This window comes from Saccoglossus kowalevskii, chromosome 2, assembly GCF_978046115.1.
Source record: "Saccoglossus kowalevskii chromosome 2, keSacKowa6.1, whole genome shotgun sequence".
Lineage (NCBI taxonomy): Eukaryota > Metazoa > Hemichordata > Enteropneusta > Harrimaniidae > Saccoglossus > Saccoglossus kowalevskii.
In genome coordinates, this window is record NC_140642.1 from 3890469 (window position 1) to 3917669 (window position 27201).

At 33.0% G+C, this 27201-nt stretch overlaps 1 protein-coding gene across 1 annotated transcript in view; it reads left to right on the top strand.

Annotated features, from left to right (window-relative positions):
• Window positions 1–27201, top strand: part of LOC144349509 (uncharacterized) — a 123285-nt gene that overhangs the window by 70352 nt on the left and 25732 nt on the right. Inside the window, exon 8 of the mRNA XM_085507935.1 lies at window positions 1006–1127. Coding sequence (XP_085364061.1) covers window positions 1006–1127 — 122 coding nt within the window. The remainder of the gene's footprint in view (window positions 1–1005; window positions 1128–27201) is intronic.

A 27201-nucleotide genomic window follows, 5' to 3' on the forward strand; every position in this document is an offset into this window, starting at 1 on the left:
GTAGAATGGTTGTCAATTGTTTTGGTATTTCACCCCATACAACATACAGTAGAATGGTTGTCAATTGTTTTGGTATTTCACCCCATACAACATACAGTAGAATGGTTGTCAATTGTTTTGGTATTTCATCCCATACAACATACAGTAGAACGGTTGTCAATTGTTTTGGTATTTCACCCCATACAACATACAGTAGAATGGTTGCCAATTGTTTTGGTATTTCATCCCATACAACATACAGTACAATGGTTGTCAATTGTTTTGGTATTTCACCCCATACAACATACAGTAGAATGGTTGTCAATTGTTTTAGTATTTCACCTCATACAACATACAGTAGAATGGTTGTCAATTGTTTTGGTATTTCACCCGGTACAACATACAGTAGAATGATTGTCAATTGTTTTGGTATTTCATCCCTTACAACATACAGTAGACTGGTTGTCAATTGTTTTGGTATTTCACCCCATACAACATACAGTAGAATGGTTGTCAATTGTTTTGGTATTTCATCCATACAACATACAGTAGAATGATTGTCAATTGTTTTGGTATTTCACCCCATACAACATACAGTAGAATGGTTGTCAATTGTTTTGGTATTTCACCCCATACAACATACAGTAGAATGGTTGTCAATTGTTTTGGTTTTTACAATGTGACTTGTATCTATTGAGTGGATTATTGCATTGCAGTGATTTTACTTAGTTCTCATGAAACTCTGCTATGCATCAGTTGACATGCTTTCCATTGGCAAGGCATCCCCACTCTCACTATGTTATTTACTTATTCACTAAACTGTTCAGCTTTGCCCTGAATCTATTTAAAACAATATGTTATCTGTTATGTTATGTTTTGACCAAGATTATCTTGCTTTATAAAGGAATACTTAGATTGGTCAAGGAATGAAATATTATAATGCTTTCTGAAATTGTGGTTTCATCATTATTTTTTTCGAGAATTAAAAGTTGATCACTAATTTTATTTTTCTATTTTACATTAAAGACTGTAATGAAGTGAAATGTAAATTAGTGGACTTTGGTTCAGCAATACATTGCGTTGAAACAGAATTATCTGTGTTTTATGATGACTTTGAAATCCAAACACTTGGCTATAGAGCACCAGAGGTAAGGAAATGTGATGACTTTGAAATCCAAACACTCTGCTATAGAGCACCAGAGGTAAGGAAATGTGATGACTTTGAAATCCAAACACTCTGCTATAGAGCACCAGAGGTAAGGAAATGTGATGACTTTGAAATCCAAACACTTGACTATAGAGCACCAGAGGTAAGGAAATGTGATGACTTTGAAATCCAAACACTTGACTATAGAGCACCAGAGGTAAGGAAATGTGATGACTTTGAAATCCAAACACTTGACTATAGAGCACCAGAGGTAAGGAAATGTGATGACTTTGAAATCCAAACACTTGACTATAGAGCACCAGAGGTAAGGAAATGTGATGACTTTGAAATCCAAACACTTGACTATAGAGCACCAGAGGTAAGGAAAGGTGATGACTTTGAAATCCAAACACTTGACTATAGAGCACCAGAGGTAAGGAAATGTGATGACTTTGAAATCCAAACACTTGACTATAGAGCACCAGAGGTAAGGAAATGTGATGACTTTGAAATCCAAACACTTGACTATAGAGCACCAGAGGTAAGGAAATGTGATGACTTTGAAATCCAAACACTTGACTATAGAGCACCAGAGGTAAGGAAATGTGATGACTTTAAAATCCAAACACTTGACTATAGAGCACCTGAGGTAAGGAAATGTGATGACTTTGAAATCCAAACACTTGACTATAGAGCACCAGAGGTAAGGAAATGTGATGACTTTGAAATCCAAACACTTGACTATAGAGCACCAGAGGTAAGGAAATGTGATGACTTTGAAATCCAAACACTTGACTATAGAGCACCAGAGGTAAGGAAATGTGATGACTTTGAAATCCAAACACTTGACTATAGAGCACCAGAGGTAAGGAAATGTGATGACTTTGAAATCCAAACACTTGACTATAGAGCACCAGAGGTAAGGAAATGTGATGACTTTGAAATCCAAACACTTGACTATAGAGCACCAGAGGTAAGGAAATGTGATGACTTTGAAATCCAAACACTTGACTATAGAGCACCAGAGGTAAGGAAATGTGATGACTTTGAAATCCAAACACTTGACTATAGAGCACCAGAGGTAAGGAAATGTGATGACTTTAAAATCCAAACACTTGACTATAGAGCACCTGAGGTAAGGAAATGTGATGACTTTGAAATCCAAACACTTGACTATAGAGCACCAGAGGTAAGGAAATGTGATGACTTTGAAATCCAAACACTTGACTATAGAGCACCAGAGGTAAGGAAATGTGATGACTTTGAAATCCAAACACTTGACTATAGAGCACCAGAGGTAAGGAAATGTGATGACTTTGAAATCCAAACACTTGACTATAGAGCACCAGAGGTAAGGAAATGTGATGACTTTGAAATCCAAACACTTGACTATAGAGCACCAGAGGTAAGGAAATGTGATGACTTTGAAATCCAAACACTTGACTATAGAGCACCAGAGGTAAGGAAATGTGATGACTTTGAAATCCAAACACTTGAGTATAGAGCACCAAAGGTAAGGAAATGTGATGACTTTGAAATCCAAACACTCTGCTATAGAGCACCAGAGGTAAGGAAATGTGATGACTTTGAAATCCAAACACTTGACTATAGAGCACCAGAGGTAAGGAAATGTGATGACTTTGAAATCCAAACACTTGACTATAGAGCACCAGAGGTAAGGAAATGTGATGACTTTGAAATCCAAACACTTGACTATAGAGCACCAGAGGTAAGGAAATGTGATGACTTTGAAATCCAAACACTTGACTATAGAGCACCAGAGGTAAGGAAATGTGATGACTTTGAAATCCAAACACTTGACTATAGAGCACCAGAGGTAAGGAAATGTGATGACTTTGAAATCCAAACACTTGACTATAGAGCACCAGAGGGAAGGAAATGTGATGACTTTGAAATCCAAACACTTGAGTATAGAGCACCAAAGGTAAGGAAATGTGATGACTTTGAAATCCAAACACTCTGCTATAGAGCACCAGAGGTAAGGAAATGTGATGACTTTGAAATCCAAACACTTGACTATAGAGCACCAGAGGTAAGGAAATGTGATGACTTTGAAATCCAAACACTTGACTATAGAGCACCAGAGGTAAGGAAATGTGATGACTTTGAAATCCAAACACTTGACTATAGAGCACCAGAGGTAAGGAAATGTGATGACTTTGAAATCCAAACACTTGACTATAGAGCACCAGAAGTAAGGAAAGGTGATGACTTTGAAATCCAAACACTTGACTATAGAGCACCAGAGGTAAGGAAATGTGATGACTTTGAAATCCAAACACTTGGCTATAGAGCACCAGAGGTAAGGAAATGTGATGACTTTGAAATCCAAACACTCTGCTATAGAGCACCAGAGGTAAGGAAATGTGATGACTTTGGAATCCAAAAACTTGACTATAGAGCACCAGAGGTAAGGAAATGTGATGACTTTGAAATCCAAACACTTGGCTATAGAGCACCAGAGGTAAGGAAATGTGATGACTTTGAAATCCAAACACTTGACTATAGAGCACCAGAGGTAAGGAAATGTGATGACTTTGAAATCCAAACACTTGACTATAGAGCACCAGAGGTAAGGAAATGTGATGACTTTGAAATCCAAACACTTGACTATAGAGCACCAGAGGTAAGGAAAGGTGATGACTTTGAAATTCAAACACTTGGCTATAGAGCACCAGAGGTAAGGAAATGTGATGACTTTGAAATCCAAACACTTGACTATAGAGCACCAGAGGTAAGGAAATGTGATGACTTTGAAATCCAAACACTTGACTATAGAGCACCAGAGGTAAGGAAATGTGATGACTTTGAAATCCAAACACTTGGCTATAGAGCACCAGAGGTAAGGAAATGTGATGACTTTGAAATTCAAACACTTGGCTATAGAGCACCAGAGGTAAGGAAATGTGATGACTTTGAAATCCAAACACTTGACTATAGAGCACCAGAGGTAAGGAAATGTGATGACTTTGAAATCCAAACACTTGACTATAGAGCACCAGAGGTAAGGAAATGTGATGACTTTGAAATCCAAACACTTGGCTATAGAGCACCAGAGGTAAGGAAATGTGATGACTTTGAAATCCAAACACTTGACTATAGAGCACCAGAGGTAAGGAAATGTGATGACTTTGAAATCCAAACACTTGGCTATAGAGCACCAGAGGTAAGGAAATGTGATGACTTTGAAATCCAAACACTTGACTATAGAGCACCAGAGGTAAGGAAATGTGATGACTTTGAGATCCAAACACTTGACTATCGAGCACCAGAGGTAAGGAAATGTGATGACTTTGAAATCCAAACACTTGACTATAGAGCACCAGAGGTAAGGAAATGTGATGACTTTGAAATCCAAACACTTGACTATAGAGCACCAGAGGTAAGGAAATGTGATGACTTTGAAATCCAAACACTTGACTATAGAGCACCAGAGGTAAGGAAATGTGATGACTTTGAAATCCAAACACTTGACTATAGAGCACCAGAGGTAAGGAAATGTGATGACTTTGAAATCCAAACACTTGACTATAGAGCACCAGAGGTAAGGAAAGGTGATGACTTTGAAATCCAAACACTTGACTATAGAGCACCAGAGGTAAGGAAATGTGATGACTTTGAAATCCAAACACTTGACTATAGAGCACCAGAGGTAAGGAAATGTGATGACTTTGAAATCCAAACACTTGACTATAGAGCACCAGAGGTAAGGAAATGTGATGACTTTAAAATCCAAACACTTGACTATAGAGCACCTGAGGTAAGGAAATGTGATGACTTTGAAATCCAAACACTTGACTATAGAGCACCAGAGGTAAGGAAATGTGATGACTTTGAAATCCAAACACTTGACTATAGAGCACCAGAGGTAAGGAAATGTGATGACTTTGAAATCCAAACACTTGACTATAGAGCACCAGAGGTAAGGAAATGTGATGACTTTGAAATCCAAACACTTGACTATAGAGCACCAGAGGTAAGGAAATGTGATGACTTTGAAATCCAAACACTTGACTATAGAGCACCAGAGGTAAGGAAATGTGATGACTTTGAAATCCAAACACTTGACTATAGAGCACCAGAGGTAAGGAAATGTGATGACTTTGAAATCCAAACACTTGACTATAGAGCACCAGAGGTAAGGAAATGTGATGACTTTGAAATCCAAACACTTGACTATAGAGCACCAGAGGTAAGGAAATGTGATGACTTTAAAATCCAAACACTTGACTATAGAGCACCTGAGGTAAGGAAATGTGATGACTTTGAAATCCAAACACTTGACTATAGAGCACCAGAGGTAAGGAAATGTGATGACTTTGAAATCCAAACACTTGACTATAGAGCACCAGAGGTAAGGAAATGTGATGACTTTGAAATCCAAACACTTGACTATAGAGCACCAGAGGTAAGGAAATGTGATGACTTTGAAATCCAAACACTTGACTATAGAGCACCAGAGGTAAGGAAATGTGATGACTTTGAAATCCAAACACTTGACTATAGAGCACCAGAGGTAAGGAAATGTGATGACTTTGAAATCCAAACACTTGACTATAGAGCACCAGAGGTAAGGAAATGTGATGACTTTGAAATCCAAACACTTGAGTATAGAGCACCAAAGGTAAGGAAATGTGATGACTTTGAAATCCAAACACTCTGCTATAGAGCACCAGAGGTAAGGAAATGTGATGACTTTGAAATCCAAACACTTGACTATAGAGCACCAGAGGTAAGGAAATGTGATGACTTTGAAATCCAAACACTTGACTATAGAGCACCAGAGGTAAGGAAATGTGATGACTTTGAAATCCAAACACTTGACTATAGAGCACCAGAGGTAAGGAAATGTGATGACTTTGAAATCCAAACACTTGACTATAGAGCACCAGAGGTAAGGAAATGTGATGACTTTGAAATCCAAACACTTGACTATAGAGCACCAGAGGTAAGGAAATGTGATGACTTTGAAATCCAAACACTTGACTATAGAGCACCAGAGGGAAGGAAATGTGATGACTTTGAAATCCAAACACTTGAGTATAGAGCACCAAAGGTAAGGAAATGTGATGACTTTGAAATCCAAACACTCTGCTATAGAGCACCAGAGGTAAGGAAATGTGATGACTTTGAAATCCAAACACTTGACTATAGAGCACCAGAGGTAAGGAAATGTGATGACTTTGAAATCCAAACACTTGACTATAGAGCACCAGAGGTAAGGAAATGTGATGACTTTGAAATCCAAACACTTGACTATAGAGCACCAGAGGTAAGGAAATGTGATGACTTTGAAATCCAAACACTTGACTATAGAGCACCAGAGGTAAGGAAATGTGATGACTTTGAAATCCAAACACTTGACTATAGAGCACCAGAGGTAAGGAAATGTGATGACTTTGAAATCCAAACACTTGACTATAGAGCACCAGAGGTAAGGAAAGGTGATGACTTTGAAATCCAAACACTTGACTTTAGAGCACCAGAAGTAAGGAAATGTGATGACTTTGAAATCCAAACACTTGACTATAGAGCACCAGAGGTAAGGAAATGTGATGACTTTGAAATCCAAACACTTGACTATAGAGCACCAGAGGTAAGGAAATGTGATGACTTTGAAATCCAAACACTTGACTATAGAGCACCAGAGGGAAGGAAATGTGATGACTTTGAAATCCAAACACTTTAGTATAGAGCACCAGAGGTAAGGAAATGTGATGACTTTGAAATCCAAACACTCTGCTATAGAGCACCAGAGGTAAGGAAATGTGATGACTTTGAAATCCAAACACTTGACTATAGAGCACCAGAGGTAAGGAAATGTGATGACTTTGAAATCCAAACACTTGGCTATAGAGCACCAGAGGTAAGGAAAGGTGATGACTTTGAAATCCAAACACTTGACTATAGAGCACCAGAGGTAAGGAAATGTGATGACTTTGAAATCCAAACACTTGGCTATAGAGCACCAGAGGTAAGGAAATGTGATGACTTTGAAATCCAAACACTTGACTATAGAGCACCAGAGGTAAGGAAATGTGAAGTATTGAAAACATAATAACAGGCATATGTTATAATATAATGGCTTCAGGAGATTGGCAGTCAAATTGCAATAATTACATTATGATGGGAGTGAATCATATGTCATCTAGTCAAGAACGTTCTTAATGAATTCGAGGCAACTTTGTTAAAATACCACATTGTGTTCAAAATGGGTCCCATGCAACTAATACAATCCATATAAAATACTTGTGCAATCTCAGAAAATATGTATAAAACTATTTCACTTTTTAAATACATGTAATATATCAATACTTTTCATCTTTTCATTAAAAAAAAGTTGTTATTCCTAAGACTATTTTGTATTTGTGTGGTCTAAAACACTTTAAGATTGGGATGTGATCATAGAGTGACTGGACTACAAAACATGTGAAAGATGCAAGGTCATCGTATGCCTTGTGGTATTGTTTATACAAGCAGTCATCCTACTTTGCAAACTCTGTCTGTGTATAATAAACTCAGTAATAAACTCGTCTTGATTTCGGTCTAGTGATCAAAGGGATGAGATCTAGTTAGCTGTGTTGGATGCAGACACGCACAAAGAATAATCATATGTCTGTTAGCTGTTGTGAAAATTGCTAACGTATTCAATTTCATTTTGCCTGGTGCTGGATCAATTAATGCAATAACAGATTTGATATGTCTGATCTGTTTTAATACAACTGTGATAACTGATCTTGATCTGGCAACCAGATGTCATTTAATTCTAGTTTATTATCTAGATGGAAAGTCTTGCTGTGGTATTTTTAGCTCAATGGCTTAATAGCCTACAATCTATATTCTTTCGATGGTCACCAAGACCGCTATAATAAACGCCAAGTATCAATGTCCAGTGAACACAAACATGGTCAGCTATTGACTGATGATTTGAAGATGAGCAGTGTCAATCATTGAAAGATCACACGCAGCATTTAATGAGCAATCAACAGAAATTATTTCACTTCCTTTGGTTCAAGTGAAGCCAACCCAAAACATGTTTGAATGTATGAATACAAAAATAAACAGGTCACAGAAACCTTGGAAATTATCTTGATTAACAATCACTGTTTGAAAAGTGAATTTGTTGAAATGCATACAGAGATACTAATTAACTAAATACAATTATTTTTTTTGATGTATAATTTGCAATTAATTTTTGATAGTTTTACTACAGGTAATTAATAACCAGTCATATAGCAATAAATCTAAAGACCACTGTTGCATGTACACCATCTGCTACATCAAATGATCATCTGAAGTTTTGGATTTCAAATATAGGTCATATAGCTGTTTCAGTCAGTTCAACTGGGGAAAGCCAGAATTAAACATTTAAACAAGATGACCACCAGTCAGCCATTTTGAATTTGATGGTGACAATAAGGCATGTTGAATATATGGATCTGGAACTGTATTTTGAAACAAAATAGCTACCACTTGACTATTTTGAACCTGAACCGAAAAATAAAATGATGTGCATCAAGATCCCATTGTGTTCATCGCATATACCAAATTTGAATCCGTCTATGTATGACAGAGATCTATTTCTGAAATGGTGAAAATGTGTGATTTTTGAAACACATTAAAATAGCTACAATTCAGACATCTTGAATTGGATCGTGAAACAAATGCATCAACATATGCATGTTATGATATATTTATATGAAGTTTTAACTTGATTGGACCAGACGTGTTGATAAACGTATCCAAACCTGCATTTTTGAAAACAAAATGCCCACCAATCAGCCATTTTGAGCTGGATCCAAAAACTAAAATGATGTGCATTAAGGTCCTATTGTTTTAATACTGTATGTACCAAACACATGACTGAACTCAGGTTCTGGAGTGGTGAAAAAGTGTTATTTTAATGCATTTTTGGCTTTAAAATGCCTGCCATTGTGCCATCTTGAATCAGATCATGGAATAAAGGCATGTACTTATGTCCCACATTGTGTTTGATGTATCTGTTAAATTTCAACCTAATCGGTCCAAGTATGTGCAAGATACGGCTGGATAGAAACCGACAGACACACACATGGACTGTGTTAGGACTGAAAACCACCTAAAGATTTTATAAAATTTGGTTACTCACTTATCATAAGATATCAAGTATGGATATCAACCTTGTTAAAATACACTTTTGTTTCTGTTATCTATGAATGGAAATGCTGATATGAGTCACAGGGTGAATGTGATATGAGTGTGTCATCAACACCAGAATATCCAAATATCCAATAGCCAAACTGTGAAACTGGATACCTCTTTCCTAAAATATTCTGAAAATTGTACTTTTGCAAAACAATGGTTCTTTTCAGACTTCAGTTATGCCAGAATTGTGTTTTTGAGGCTTCAGCAGTGTCTTTTTAAAGAGAGATGTATGTACTCAAAATGGAGTAAATGTAGAAACGCAGAGGAAATATAGGGGAACTAGGTCATCGTGATTTTTCATTGTGAAGGGACGCCATGGGGTATGCATCTTTGAAATTACTTTGAACTATCATCCTCACTGCATGTTGTAATTTTCCCAAAGTCATATAATGGTAGCAAGCAATCACATATTATTTGATGTATTGTCTTCAAATCATTCTCAAACTAATTTCCGTTCTATTTCACGGAGACTTCAAGCTGTTCAATTACAGTGCCACTTGTCATTGGCAGTAATATTGGTTAGGCACTGTGTAAAATTCATATCAGTAATATTGGTTAGGCACTGTGTAAAATTCATATCAGTAATATTGGTTAGGCACTGTGTAAAATTCATATCAGTAATATTGGTTAGGCACTGTGTAAAATTCATATCAGTAATATTGGTTAGGCACTGTGTAAAATTCATATAAGTAATATTGGTTAGGCACTGTGTAAAATTCATATCAGTAATATTGGTTAGGCACTGTGTAAAATTCATATCAGTAATATTGGTTAGGCACTGTGTAAAATTCATATCAGTAATATTGGTTAGGCACTGTGTAAAATTCATATCAGTAATATTGGTTAGGCACTGTGTAAAATTCATATCAGTAATATTGGTTAGGCACTGTGTAAAATTCATATAAGTAATATTGGTTAGGCACTGTGTAAAATTCATATCAGTAATATTGGTTAGGCACTGTGTAAAATTCATATCAGTAATATTGGTTAGGCACTGTGTAAAATTCATATCAGTAATATTGGTTAGGCACTGTGTAAAATTCATATAAGTAATATTGGTTAGGCACTGTGTAAAATTCATATAAGTAATATTGGTTAGGCACTGTGTAAAATTCATATCAGTAATATTGGTTAGGCACTGTGTAAAATTCATATCAGTAATATTGGTTAGGCACTGTGTAAAATTCATATAAGTAATATTGGTTAGGCACTGTGTAAAATTCATATCAGTAATATTGGTTAGGCACTGTGTAAAATTCATATCAGTAATATTGGTTAGGCACTGTGTAAAATTCATATCAGTAATATTGGTTAGGCACTGTGTAAAATTCATATCAGTAATATTGGTTAGGCACTGTGTAAAATTCATATCAGTAATATTGGTTAGGCACTGTGTAAAATTCATATCAGTAATATTGGTTAGGCACTGTGTAAAATTCATATCAGTAATATTGGTTAGGCACTGTGTAAAATTCATATAAGTAATATTGGTTAGGCACTGTGTAAAATTCATATAAGTAATATTGGTTAGGCACTGTGTAAAATTCATATAAGTAATATTGGTTAGGCACTGTGTAAAATTCATATCAGTAATATTGGTTAGGCACTGTGTAAAATTCATATAAGTAATATTGGTTAGGCACTGTGTAAAATTCATATCAGTAATATTGGTTAGGCACTGTGTAAAATTCATATCAGTAATATTGGTTAGGCACTGTGTAAAATTCATATCAGTAATATTGGTTAGGCACTGTGTAAAATTCATATCAGTAATATTGGTTAGGCACTGTGTAAAATTCATATCAGTAATATTGGTTAGGCACTGTGTAAAATTCATATCAGTAATATTGGTTAGGCACTGTGTAAAATTCATATAAGTAATATTGGTTAGGCACTGTGTAAAATTCATATAAGTAATATTGGTTAGGCACTGTGTAAAATTCATATCAGTAATATTGGTTAGGCACTGTGTAAAATTCATATAAGTAATATTGGTTAGGCACTGTGTAAAATTCATATCAGTAATATTGGTTAGGCACTGTGTAAAATTCATATAAGTAATATTGGTTAGGCACTGTGTAAAATTCATATCAGTAATATTGGTTAGGCACTGTGTAAAATTCATATAAGTAATATTGGTTAGGCACTGTGTAAAATTCATATCAGTAATATTGGTTAGGCACTGTGTAAAATTCATATAAGTAATATTGGTTAGGCACTGTGTAAAATTCATATCAGTAATATTGGTTAGGCACTGTGTAAAATTCATATAAGTAATATTGGTTAGGCACTGTGTAAAATTCATATCAGTAATATTGGTTAGGCACTGTGTAAAATTCATATAAGTAATATTGGTTAGGCACTGTGTAAAATTCATATCAGTAATATTGGTTAGGCACTGTGTAAAATTCATATCAGTAATATTGGTTAGGCACTGTGTAAAATTCATATAAGTAATATTGGTTAGGCACTGTGTAAAATTCATATAAGTAATATTGGTTAGGCACTGTGTAAAATTCATATCAGTAATATTGGTTAGGCACTGTGTAAAATTCATATAAGTAATATTGGTTAGGCACTGTGTAAAATTCATATCAGTAATATTGGTTAGGCACTGTGTAAAATTCATATAAGTAATATTGGTTAGGCACTGTGTAAAATTCATATCAGTAATATTGGTTAGGCACTGTGTAAAATTCATATAAGTAATATTGGTTAGGCACTGTGTAAAATTCATATCAGTAATATTGGTTAGGCACTGTGTAAAATTCATATCAGTAATATTGGTTAGGCACTGTGTAAAATTCATATCAGTAATATTGGTTAGGCACTGTGTAAAATTCATATCAGTAATATTGGTTAGGCACTGTGTAAAATTCATATCAGTAATATTGGTTAGGCACTGTGTAAAATTCATATAAGTAATATTGGTTAGGCACTGTGTAAAATTCATATCAGTAATATTGGTTAGGCACTGTGTAAAATTCATATAAGTAATATTGGTTAGGCACTGTGTAAAATTCATATCAGTAATATTGGTTAGGCACTGTGTAAAATTCATATAAGTAATATTGGTTAGGCACTGTGTAAAATTCATATCAGTAATATTGGTTAGGCACTGTGTAAAATTCATATCAGTAATATTGGTTAGGCACTGTGTAAAATTCATATAAGTAATATTGGTTAGGCACTGTGTAAAATTCATATCAGTAATATTGGTTAGGCACTGTGTAAAATTCATATCAGTAATATTGGTTAGGCACTGTGTAAAATTCATATAAGTAATATTGGTTAGGCACTGTGTAAAATTCATATCAGTAATATTGGTTAGGCACTGTGTAAAATTCATATAAGTAATATTGGTTAGGCACTGTGTAAAATTCATATCAGTAATATTGGTTAGGCACTGTGTAAAATTCATATAAGTAATATTGGTTAGGCACTGTGTAAAATTCATATCAGTAATATTGGTTAGGCACTGTGTAAAATTCATATCAGTAATATTGGTTAGGCACTGTGTAAAATTCATATCAGTAATATTGGTTAGGCACTGTGTAAAATTCATATAAGTAATATTGGTTAGGCACTGTGTAAAATTCATATCAGTAATATTGGTTAGGCACTGTGTAAAATTCATATAAGTAATATTGGTTAGGCACTGTGTAAAATTCATATCAGTAATATTGGTTAGGCACTGTGTAAAATTCATATCAGTAATATTGGTTAGGCACTGTGTAAAATTCATATCAGTAATATTGGTTAGGCACTGTGTAAAATTCATATCAGTAATATTGGTTAGGCACTGTGTAAAATTCATATAAGTAATATTGGTTAGGCACTGTGTAAAATTCATATCAGTAATATTGGTTAGGCACTGTGTAAAATTCATATCAGTAATATTGGTTAGGCACTGTGTAAAATTCATATAAGTAATATTGGTTAGGCACTGTGTAAAATTCATATAAGTAATATTGGTTAGGCACTGTGTAAAATTCATATCAGTAATATTGGTTAGGCACTGTGTAAAATTCATATAAGTAATATTGGTTAGGCACTGTGTAAAATTCATATCAGTAATATTGGTTAGGCACTGTGTAAAATTCATATCAGTAATATTGGTTAGGCACTGTGTAAAATTCATATCAGTAATATTGGTTAGGCACTGTGTAAAATTCATATCAGTAATATTGGTTAGGCACTGTGTAAAATTCATATAAGTAATATTGGTTAGGCACTGTGTAAAATTCATATCAGTAATATTGGTTAGGCACTGTGTAAAATTCATATCAGTAATATTGGTTAGGCACTGTGTAAAATTCATATCAGTAATATTGGTTAGGCACTGTGTAAAATTCATATCAGTAATATTGGTTAGGCACTGTGTAAAATTCATATCAGTAATATTGGTTAGGCACTGTGTAAAATTCATATCAGTAATATTGGTTAGGCACTGTGTAAAATTCATATAAGTAATATTGGTTAGGCACTGTGTAAAATTCATATAAGTAATATTGGTTAGGCACTGTGTAAAATTCATATCAGTAATATTGGTTAGGCACTGTGTAAAATTCATATCAGTAATATTGGTTAGGCACTGTGTAAAATTCATATCAGTAATATTGGTTAGGCACTGTGTAAAATTCATATCAGTAATATTGGTTAGGCACTGTGTAAAATTCATATCAGTAATATTGGTTAGGCACTGTGTAAAATTCATATCAGTAATATTGGTTAGGCACTGTGTAAAATTCATATAAGTAATATTGGTTAGGCACTGTGTAAAATTCATATCAGTAATATTGGTTAGGCACTGTGTAAAATTCATATCAGTAATATTGGTTAGGCACTGTGTAAAATTCATATAAGTAATATTGGTTAGGCACTGTGTAAAATTCATATAAGTAATATTGGTTAGGCACTGTGTAAAATTCATATAAGTAATATTGGTTAGGCACTGTGTAAAATTCATATCAGTAATATTGGTTAGGCACTGTGTAAAATTCATATAAGTAATATTGGTTAGGCACTGTGTAAAATTCATATAAGTAATATTGGTTAGGCACTGTGTAAAATTCATATAAGTAATATTGGTTAGGCACTGTGTAAAATTCATATCAGTAATATTGGTTAGGCACTGTGTAAAATTCATATAAGTAATATTGGTTAGGCACTGTGTAAAATTCATATAAGTAATATTGGTTAGGCACTGTGTAAAATTCATATCAGTAATATTGGTTAGGCACTGTGTAAAATTCATATCAGTAATATTGGTTAGGCACTGTGTAAAATTCATATCAGTAATATTGGTTAGGCACTGTGTAAAATTCATATAAGTAATATTGGTTAGGCACTGTGTAAAATTCATATCAGTAATATTGGTTAGGCACTGTGTAAAATTCATATCAGTAATATTGGTTAGGCACTGTGTAAAATTCATATCAGTAATATTGGTTAGGCACTGTGTAAAATTCATATCAGTAATATTGGTTAGGCACTGTGTAAAATTCATATCAGTAATATTGGTTAGGCACTGTGTAAAATTCATATCAGTAATATTGGTTAGGCACTGTGTAAAATTCATATCAGTAATATTGGTTAGGCACTGTGTAAAATTCATATAAGTAATATTGGTTAGGCACTGTGTAAAATTCATATAAGTAATATTGGTTAGGCACTGTGTAAAATTCATATCAGTAATATTGGTTAGGCACTGTGTAAAATTCATATAAGTAATATTGGTTAGGCACTGTGTAAAATTCATATCAGTAATATTGGTTAGGCACTGTGTAAAATTCATATCAGTAATATTGGTTAGGCACTGTGTAAAATTCATATAAGTAATATTGGTTAGGCACTGTGTAAAATTCATATAAGTAATATTGGTTAGGCACTGTGTAAAATTCATATCAGTAATATTGGTTAGGCACTGTGTAAAATTCATATCAGTAATATTGGTTAGGCACTGTGTAAAATTCATATCAGTAATATTGGTTAGGCACTGTGTAAAATTCATATAAGTAATATTGGTTAGGCACTGTGTAAAATTCATATCAGTAATATTGGTTAGGCACTGTGTAAAATTCATATCAGTAATATTGGTTAGGCACTGTGTAAAATTCATATCAGTAATATTGGTTAGGCACTGTGTAAAATTCATATAAGTAATATTGGTTAGGCACTGTGTAAAATTCATATAAGTAATATTGGTTAGGCACTGTGTAAAATTCATATAAGTAATATTGGTTAGGCACTGTGTAAAATTCATATCAGTAATATTGGTTAGGCACTGTGTAAAATTCATATCAGTAATATTGGTTAGGCACTGTGTAAAATTCATATCAGTAATATTGGTTAGGCACTGTGTAAAATTCATATCAGTAATATTGGTTAGGCACTGTGTAAAATTCATATCAGTAATATTGGTTAGGCACTGTGTAAAATTCATATCAGTAATATTGGTTAGGCACTGTGTAAAATTCATATCAGTAATATTGGTTAGGCACTGTGTAAAATTCATATCAGTAATATTGGTTAGGCACTGTGTAAAATTCATATCAGTAATATTGGTTAGGCACTGTGTAAAATTCATATCAGTAATATTGGTTAGGCACTGTGTAAAATTCATATCAGTAATATTGGTTAGGCACTGTGTAAAATTCATATCAGTAATATTGGTTAGGCACTGTGTAAAATTCATATAAGTAATATTGGTTAGGCACTGTGTAAAATTCATATAAGTAATATTGGTTAGGCACTGTGTAAAATTCATATCAGTAATATTGGTTAGGCACTGTGTAAAATTCATATAAGTAATATTGGTTAGGCACTGTGTAAAATTCATATCAGTAATATTGGTTAGGCACTGTGTAAAATTCATATCAGTAATATTGGTTAGGCACTGTGTAAAATTCATATCAGTAATATTGGTTAGGCACTGTGTAAAATTCATATCAGTAATATTGGTTAGGCACTGTGTAAAATTCATATCAGTAATATTGGTTAGGCACTGTGTAAAATTCATATAAGTAATATTGGTTAGGCACTGTGTAAAATTCATATAAGTAATATTGGTTAGGCACTGTGTAAAATTCATATAAGTAATATTGGTTAGGCACTGTGTAAAATTCATATCAGTAATATTGGTTAGGCACTGTGTAAAATTCATATAAGTAATATTGGTTAGGCACTGTGTAAAATTCATATCAGTAATATTGGTTAGGCACTGTGTAAAATTCATATCAGTAATATTGGTTAGGCACTGTGTAAAATTCATATCAGTAATATTGGTTAGGCACTGTGTAAAATTCATATAAGTAATATTGGTTAGGCACTGTGTAAAATTCATATAAGTAATATTGGTTAGGCACTGTGTAAAATTCATATCAGTAATATTGGTTAGGCACTGTGTAAAATTCATATCAGTAATATTGGTTAGGCACTGTGTAAAATTCATATCAGTAATATTGGTTAGGCACTGTGTAAAATTCATATCAGTAATATTGGTTAGGCACTGTGTAAAATTCATATCAGTAATATTGGTTAGGCACTGTGTAAAATTCATATAAGTAATATTGGTTAGGCACTGTGTAAAATTCATATAAGTAATATTGGTTAGGCACTGTGTAAAATTCATATCAGTAATATTGGTTAGGCACTGTGTAAAATTCATATCAGTAATATTGGTTAGGCACTGTGTAAAATTCATATAAGTAATATTGGTTAGGCACTGTGTAAAATTCATATAAGTAATATTGGTTAGGCACTGTGTAAAATTCATATCAGTAATATTGGTTAGGCACTGTGTAAAATTCATATAAGTAATATTGGTTAGGCACTGTGTAAAATTCATATAAGTAATATTGGTTAGGCACTGTGTAAAATTCATATCAGTAATATTGGTTAGGCACTGTGTAAAATTCATATAAGTAATATTGGTTAGGCACTGTGTAAAATTCATATAAGTAATATTGGTTAGGCACTGTGTAAAATTCATATAAGTAATATTGGTTAGGCACTGTGTAAAATTCATATCAGTAATATTGGTTAGGCACTGTGTAAAATTCATATCAGTAATATTGGTTAGGCACTGTGTAAAATTCATATCAGTAATATTGGTTAGGCACTGTGTAAAATTCATATAAGTAATATTGGTTAGGCACTGTGTAAAATTCATATAAGTAATATTGGTTAGGCACTGTGTAAAATTCATATCAGTAATATTGGTTAGGCACTGTGTAAAATTCATATCAGTAATATTGGTTAGGCACTGTGTAAAATTCATATAAGTAATATTGGTTAGGCACTGTGTAAAATTCATATCAGTAATATTGGTTAGGCACTGTGTAAAATTCATATAAGTAATATTGGTTAGGCACTGTGTAAAATTCATATAAGTAATATTGGTTAGGCACTGTGTAAAATTCATATCAGTAATATTGGTTAGGCACTGTGTAAAATTCATATCAGTAATATTGGTTAGGCACTGTGTAAAATTCATATCAGTAATATTGGTTAGGCACTGTGTAAAATTCATATCAGTAATATTGGTTAGGCACTGTGTAAAATTCATATAAGTAATATTGGTTAGGCACTGTGTAAAATTCATATCAGTAATATTGGTTAGGCACTGTGTAAAATTCATATAAGTAATATTGGTTAGGCACTGTGTAAAATTCATATCAGTAATATTGGTTAGGCACTGTGTAAAATTCATATAAGTAATATTGGTTAGGCACTGTGTAAAATTCATATAAGTAATATTGGTTAGGCACTGTGTAAAATTCATATCAGTAATATTGGTTAGGCACTGTGTAAAATTCATATAAGTAATATTGGTTAGGCACTGTGTAAAATTCATATCAGTAATATTGGTTAGGCACTGTGTAAAATTCATATAAGTAATATTGGTTAGGCACTGTGTAAAATTCATATCAGTAATATTGGTTAGGCACTGTGTAAAATTCATATAAGTAATATTGGTTAGGCACTGTGTAAAATTCATATAAGTAATATTGGTTAGGCACTGTGTAAAATTCATATCAGTAATATTGGTTAGGCACTGTGTAAAATTCATATAAGTAATATTGGTTAGGCACTGTGTAAAATTCATATCAGTAATATTGGTTAGGCACTGTGTAAAATTCATATCAGTAATATTGGTTAGGCACTGTGTAAAATTCATATCAGTAATATTGGTTAGGCACTGTGTAAAATTCATATAAGTAATATTGGTTAGGCACTGTGTAAAATTCATATCAGTAATATTGGTTAGGCACTGTGTAAAATTCATATAAGTAATATTGGTTAGGCACTGTGTAAAATTCATATCAGTAATATTGGTTAGGCACTGTGTAAAATTCATATAAGTAATATTGGTTAGGCACTGTGTAAAATTCATATAAGTAATATTGGTTAGGCACTGTGTAAAATTCATATAAGTAATATTGGTTAGGCACTGTGTAAAATTCATATCAGTAATATTGGTTAGGCACTGTGTAAAATTCATATAAGTAATATTGGTTAGGCACTGTGTAAAATTCATATCAGTAATATTGGTTAGGCACTGTGTAAAATTCATATCAGTAATATTGGTTAGGCACTGTGTAAAATTCATATCAGTAATATTGGTTAGGCACTGTGTAAAATTCATATCAGTAATATTGGTTAGGCACTGTGTAAAATTCATATAAGTAATATTGGTTAGGCACTGTGTAAAATTCATATAAGTAATATTGGTTAGGCACTGTGTAAAATTCATATAAGTAATATTGGTTAGGCACTGTGTAAAATTCATATCAGTAATATTGGTTAGGCACTGTGTAAAATTCATATCAGTAATATTGGTTAGGCACTGTGTAAAATTCATATAAGTAATATTGGTTAGGCACTGTGTAAAATTCATATCAGTAATATTGGTTAGGCACTGTGTAAAATTCATATAAGTAATATTGGTTAGGCACTGTGTAAAATTCATATCAGTAATATTGGTTAGGCACTGTGTAAAATTCATATAAGTAATATTGGTTAGGCACTGTGTAAAATTCATATCAGTAATATTGGTTAGGCACTGTGTAAAATTCATATCAGTAATATTGGTTAGGCACTGTGTAAAATTCATATAAGTAATATTGGTTAGGCACTGTGTAAAATTCATATCAGTAATATTGGTTAGGCACTGTGTAAAATTCATATCAGTAATATTGGTTAGGCACTGTGTAAAATTCATATCAGTAATATTGGTTAGGCACTGTGTAAAATTCATATCAGTAATATTGGTTAGGCACTGTGTAAAATTCATATAAGTAATATTGGTTAGGCACTGTGTAAAATTCATATCAGTAATATTGGTTAGGCACTGTGTAAAATTCATATCAGTAATATTGGTTAGGCACTGTGTAAAATTCATATCAGTAATATTGGTTAGGCACTGTGTAAAATTCATATAAGTAATATTGGTTAGGCACTGTGTAAAATTCATATAAGTAATATTGGTTAGGCACTGTGTAAAATTCATATCAGTAATATTGGTTAGGCACTGTGTAAAATTCATATAAGTAATATTGGTTAGGCACTGTGTAAAATTCATATCAGTAATATTGGTTAGGCACTGTGTAAAATTCATATCAGTAATATTGGTTAGGCACTGTGTAAAATTCATATAAGTAATATTGGTTAGGCACTGTGTAAAATTCATATAAGTAATATTGGTTAGGCACTGTGTAAAATTCATATAAGTAATATTGGTTAGGCACTGTGTAAAATTCATATCAGTAATATTGGTTAGGCACTGTGTAAAATTCATATAAGTAATATTGGTTAGGCACTGTGTAAAATTCATATAAGTAATATTGGTTAGGCACTGTGTAAAATTCATATCAGTAATATTGGTTAGGCACTGTGTAAAATTCATATAAGTAATATTGGTTAGGCACTGTGTAAAATTCATATCAGTAATATTGGTTAGGCACTGTGTAAAATTCATATAAGTAATATTGGTTAGGCACTGTGTAAAATTCATATCAGTAATATTGGTTAGGCACTGTGTAAAATTCATATAAGTAATATTGGTTAGGCACTGTGTAAAATTCATATAAGTAATATTGGTTAGGCACTGTGTAAAATTCATATAAGTAATATTGGTTAGGCACTGTGTAAAATTCATATAAGTAATATTGGTTAGGCACTGTGTAAAATTCATATCAGTAATATTGGTTAGGCACTGTGTAAAATTCATATAAGTAATATTGGTTAGGCACTGTGTAAAATTCATATCAGTAATATTGGTTAGGCACTGTGTAAAATTCATATCAGTAATATTGGTTAGGCACTGTGTAAAATTCATATCAGTAATATTGGTTAGGCACTGTGTAAAATTCATATCAGTAATATTGGTTAGGCACTGTGTAAAATTCATATAAGTAATATTGGTTAGGCACTGTGTAAAATTCATATAAGTAATATTGGTTAGGCACTGTGTAAAATTCATATCAGTAATATTGGTTAGGCACTGTGTAAAATTCATATCAGTAATATTGGTTAGGCACTGTGTAAAATTCATATCAGTAATATTGGTTAGGCACTGTGTAAAATTCATATAAGTAATATTGGTTAGGCACTGTGTAAAATTCATATCAGTAATATTGGTTAGGCACTGTGTAAAATTCATATCAGTAATATTGGTTAGGCACTGTGTAAAATTCATATCAGTAATATTGGTTAGGCACTGTGTAAAATTCATATCAGTAATATTGGTTAGGCACTGTGTAAAATTCATATCAGTAATATTGGTTAGGCACTGTGTAAAATTCATATCAGTAATATTGGTTAGGCACTGTGTAAAATTCATATCAGTAATATTGGTTAGGCACTGTGTAAAATTCATATCAGTAATATTGGTTAGGCACTGTGTAAAATTCATATCAGTAATATTGGTTAGGCACTGTGTAAAATTCATATAAGTAATATTGGTTAGGCACTGTGTAAAATTCATATCAGTAATATTGGTTAGGCACTGTGTAAAATTCATATAAGTAATATTGGTTAGGCACTGTGTAAAATTCATATCAGTAATATTGGTTAGGCACTGTGTAAAATTCATATCAGTAATATTGGTTAGGCACTGTGTAAAATTCATATCAGTAATATTGGTTAGGCACTGTGTAAAATTCATATCAGTAATATTGGTTAGGCACTGTGTAAAATTCATATCAGTAATATTGGTTAGGCACTGTGTAAAATTCATATAAGTAATATTGGTTAGGCACTGTGTAAAATTCATATCAGTAATATTGGTTAGGCACTGTGTAAAATTCATATAAGTAATATTGGTTAGGCACTGTGTAAAATTCATATAAGTAATATTGGTTAGGCACTGTGTAAAATTCATATCAGTAATATTGGTTAGGCACTGTGTAAAATTCATATAAGTAATATTGGTTAGGCACTGTGTAAAATTCATATCAGTAATATTGGTTAGGCACTGTGTAAAATTCATATCAGTAATATTGGTTAGGCACTGTGTAAAATTCATATCAGTAATATTGGTTAGGCACTGTGTAAAATTCATATCAGTAATATTGGTTAGGCACTGTGTAAAATTCATATCAGTAATATTGGTTAGGCACTGTGTAAAATTCATATAAGTAATATTGGTTAGGCACTGTGTAAAATTCATATCAGTAATATTGGTTAGGCACTGTGTAAAATTCATATCAGTAATATTGGTTAGGCACTGTGTAAAATTCATATCAGTAATATTGGTTAGGCACTGTGTAAAATTCATATAAGTAATATTGGTTAGGCACTGTGTAAAATTCATATCAGTAATATTGGTTAGGCACTGTGTAAAATTCATATCAGTAATATTGGTTAGGCACTGTGTAAAATTCATATAAGTAATATTGGTTAGGCACTGTGTAAAATTCATATAAGTAATATTGGTTAGGCACTGTGTAAAATTCATATAAGTAATATTGGTTAGGCACTGTGTAAAATTCATATCAGTAATATTGGTTAGGCACTGTGTAAAATTCATATCAGTAATATTGGTTAGGCACTGTGTAAAATTCATATAAGTAATATTGGTTAGGCACTGTGTAAAATTCATATCAGTAATATTGGTTAGGCACTGTGTAAAATTCATATAAGTAATATTGGTTAGGCACTGTGTAAAATTCATATCAGTAATATTGGTTAGGCACTGTGTAAAATTCATATCAGTAATATTGGTTAGGCACTGTGTAAAATTCATATAAGTAATATTGGTTAGGCACTGTGTAAAATTCATATCAGTAATATTGGTTAGGCACTGTGTAAAATTCATATCAGTAATATTGGTTAGGCACTGTGTAAAATTCATATCAGTAATATTGGTTAGGCACTGTGTAAAATTCATATCAGTAATATTGGTTAGGCACTGTGTAAAATTCATATCAGTAATATTGGTTAGGCACTGTGTAAAATTCATATCAGTAATATTGGTTAGGCACTGTGTAAAATTCATATCAGTAATATTGGTTAGGCACTGTGTAAAATTCATATAAGTAATATTGGTTAGGCACTGTGTAAAATTCATATCAGTAATATTGGTTAGGCACTGTGTAAAATTCATATCAGTAATATTGGTTAGGCACTGTGTAAAATTCATATCAGTAATATTGGTTAGGCACTGTGTAAAATTCATATAAGTAATATTGGTTAGGCACTGTGTAAAATTCATATCAGTAATATTTTTCATATTTGTTTGTATTTCCATGTGGCTACAGGTTTTGATCAGAAATTTTAAAAATGATGAGGGCTCATTTTGTAATAGGCGACAATAGTTGACTGTAAATATTTCCATATTAGGCAACAGTATGTAAATTTGTGAATCTCCATAGACTAAAATGAAACCAAATTTTGTGATAATTTTGAAGTAACATCAATAAGTACTTTGCAAGATGCTATATACATTATGTACATGATTTTTTCACCCTCTGTTACCAAGCAAATTTTGAGATTTGTGATACTTTCTTATCAAATAAAATGATAAAATGCTTAAAACTGGTTAAAAATGTGCTTATGTACACAGATTTATTTTATTTAACTGTCCACATTTTTGTAACATGAAATGTCATATATTTAAAATTTATAGAAAATTCATCTTTTTAACTTAGTTAGTGGATCACCTTGTCCAACTATTGTAGCTTTTTCTCAATTGAATCTAGTGTTATTATGTTTGTATATGTATCTGTAATTTTGATGTCAATGACTACAAAATTGGACTCATCATCTGTCAGAGAACAGTGTGCATATGTGTTGTGTTCAAACCGATATCTCTGTGTTTATGAATTGAAGCAATCTCACCTCAACCAAGCTGTAATCAAACTTTATCAAAATATTCCTTTTCACCTTGGCAGCAAAATTGCGATGTTATTTTCATCCTGCCCATACCCTAACCATTAACAGTCACATTGGCAAAAAGACATCCAAGACTTCTTGATTGATTAATCTATGCAAATAACAGTCATTTTATTTTTTGAGTAATTAACACTCAGCTTCTTAATTATTGATAAGACCCATCATACTGGCAGTTGACATTAGTATGTTATTTATGTATGCACAGAGTTGTCTGACATGGTGTCCCAAAGGATCAAATTGGCTGAAGTTCGCTTAAAATATTCATTTCAAAGGGTCAGATGGTTATCCTTGTTTTTTTATCCCATTACCTCTAATGACCATGCCATTTACATATATTTCTCATTTAATAGCGTGAACTTTGCAAGTGTGAGACAAAGCTCTAAATCCAGTAACTGACCATAGATAGACTGTAGTTATAATGACTGTTTTAGTCAGAAATATGTGCACCCAAGTATTTTTATCAGTTTCCTCTTCAGTTATTATGTAAATTAATTCATTACTATGCAAGTTTTTATTACTTATTTGATCAAGCCCTCCTTTTTATTTCACACATCCATGTATATTGTACAAGTGACATGTATGTTCCCCAATTATCTCTCGTTCCCAGGCATTCAGTGTCAGTGATCAATCTAGTTTTCCTCTGTCCCTGATGACACTAATTTTTGTTTATTCCATGCTGGTACACTATACCACAACAAGCATGCATTTGTAGGTGCTACTCATGGTCAACTTTTTATAAATCAATTGGAGCAGTATTTCTACAATATTGCTAGTTTCTTTGTTATCAGCATTGCACCATATGGAAACAATGTGACAGATACAGTTACCATATGGAAACAATGTGACAGATACAGTTACCATATGGAAACAATGTGACAGATACAGTTACCAATGGAAACAATGTGACAGATACAGTTACCATATGGAAACAATGTGACAGATACAGTTACCATATGGAAACAATGTGACAGATACAGTTACCATATGGAAACAATGTGACAGATACAGTTACCATATGGAAACAATGTGACAGATACAGTTACCATATGGAAACAATGTGACAGATACAGTTACCATATGGAAACAATGTGACAGATACAGTTACCATATGGAAACAATGTGACAGATACAGTTACCATATGGAAACAATGTGACAGATACAGTTACCATATGGAAACAATGTGACAGATACAGTTACCATATGGAAACAATGTGACAGATACAGTTACCATATGGAAACAATGTGACAGATACAGTTACCATATGGAAACAATGTGACAGATACAGTTACCATATGGAAACAATGTGACAGATACAGTTACCATATGGAAACAATGTGACAGATACAGTTACCATATGGAAACAATGTGACAGATACAGTTACCATATGGAAACAATGTGACAGATACAGTTACCAATGGAAACAATGTGACAGATACAGTTACCATATGGAAACAATGTGACAGATACAGTTACCATATGGAAACAATGTGACAGATACAGTTACCATATGGAAACAATGTGACAGATACAGTTACCATATGGAAACAATGTGACAGATACAGTTACCATATGGAAACAATGTGACAGATACAGTTACCATATGGAAACAATGTGACAGATACAGTTACCATATAGAAACAATGTGACAGATACAGTTACCATATGGAAACAATGTGACAGATACAGTTACCATATGGAAACAATGTGACAGATACAGTTACCATATGGAAACAATGTGACAGATACAGTTACCATATGGAAACAATGTGACAGATACAGTTACCATATGGAAACAATGTGACAGATACAGTTACCATATGGAAACAATGTGACAGATACAGTTACCATATGGAAACAATGTGACAGATACAGTTACCAATGGAAACAATGTGACAGATACAGTTACCAATGGAAACAATGTGACAGATACAGTTACCATATGGAAACAATGTGACAGATACAGTTACCATATGGAAACAATGTGACAGATACAGTTACCATATGGAAACAATGTGACAGATACAGTTACCATATGGAAACAATGTGACAGATACAGTTACCATATGGAAACAATGTGACAGATACAGTTACCAATGGAAACAATGTGACAGATACAGTTACCAATGGAAACAATGTGACAGATACAGTTACCAATGGAAACAATGTGACAGATACAGTTACCAATGGAAACAATGTGACAGATACAGTTACCAATGGAAACAATGTGACAGATACAGTTACCAATGGAAACAATGTGACAGATACAGTTACCAATGGAAACAATGTGACAGATACAGTTACCAATGGAAACAATGTGACAGATACAGTTACCAATGGAAACAATGTGACAGATACAGTTACCAATGGAAACAATGTGACAGATACAGTTACCATATGGAAACAATGTGACAGATACAGTTACCATATGGAAACAATGTGACAGATACAGTTACCAATGGAAACAATGTGACAGATACAGTTACCATATGGAAACAATGTGACAGATACAGTTACCATATGGAAACAATGTGACAGATACAGTTACCAATGGAAACAATGTGACAGATACAGTTACCAATGGATATATGGAAACAATGTGACAGATACAGTTACCAATGGATATATGGAAACAATGTGACAGATACAGTTACCAATGGAAACAATGTGACAGATACAGTTACCATATGGAAACAATGTGACAGATACAGTTACCAATGGAAACAATGTGACAGATACAGTTACCAATGGATATATGGAAACAATGTGACAGATACAGTTACCAATGGATATATGGAAACAATGTGACAGATACAGTTACCAATGGAAACAATGTGACAGATACAGTTACCATATGGAAACAATGTGACAGATACAGTTACCATATGGAAACAATGTGACAGATACAGTTACCATATGGAAACAATGTGACAGATACAGTTACCAATGGAAACAATGTGACAGATACAGTTACCATATGGAAACAATGTGACAGATACAGTTACCATATGGAAACAATGTGACAGATACAGTTACCATATGGAAACAATGTGACAGATACAGTTACCATATGGAAACAATGTGACAGATACAGTTACCAATGGAAACAATGTGACAGATACAGTTACCAATGGAAACAATGTGACAGATACAGTTACCAATGGAAACAATGTGACAGATACAGTTACCATATGGAAACAATGTGACAGATACAGTTACCAATGGAAACAATGTGACAGATACAGTTACCAATGGAAACAATGTGACAGATACAGTTACCATATGGAAACAATGTGACAGATACAGTTACCAATGGAAACAATGTGACAGATACAGTTACCATATGGAAACAATGTGACAGATACAGTTACCATATGGAAACAATGTGACAGATACAGTTACCAATGGAAACAATGTGACAGATACAGTTACCAATGGAAACAATGTGACAGATACAGTTACCAATGGAAACA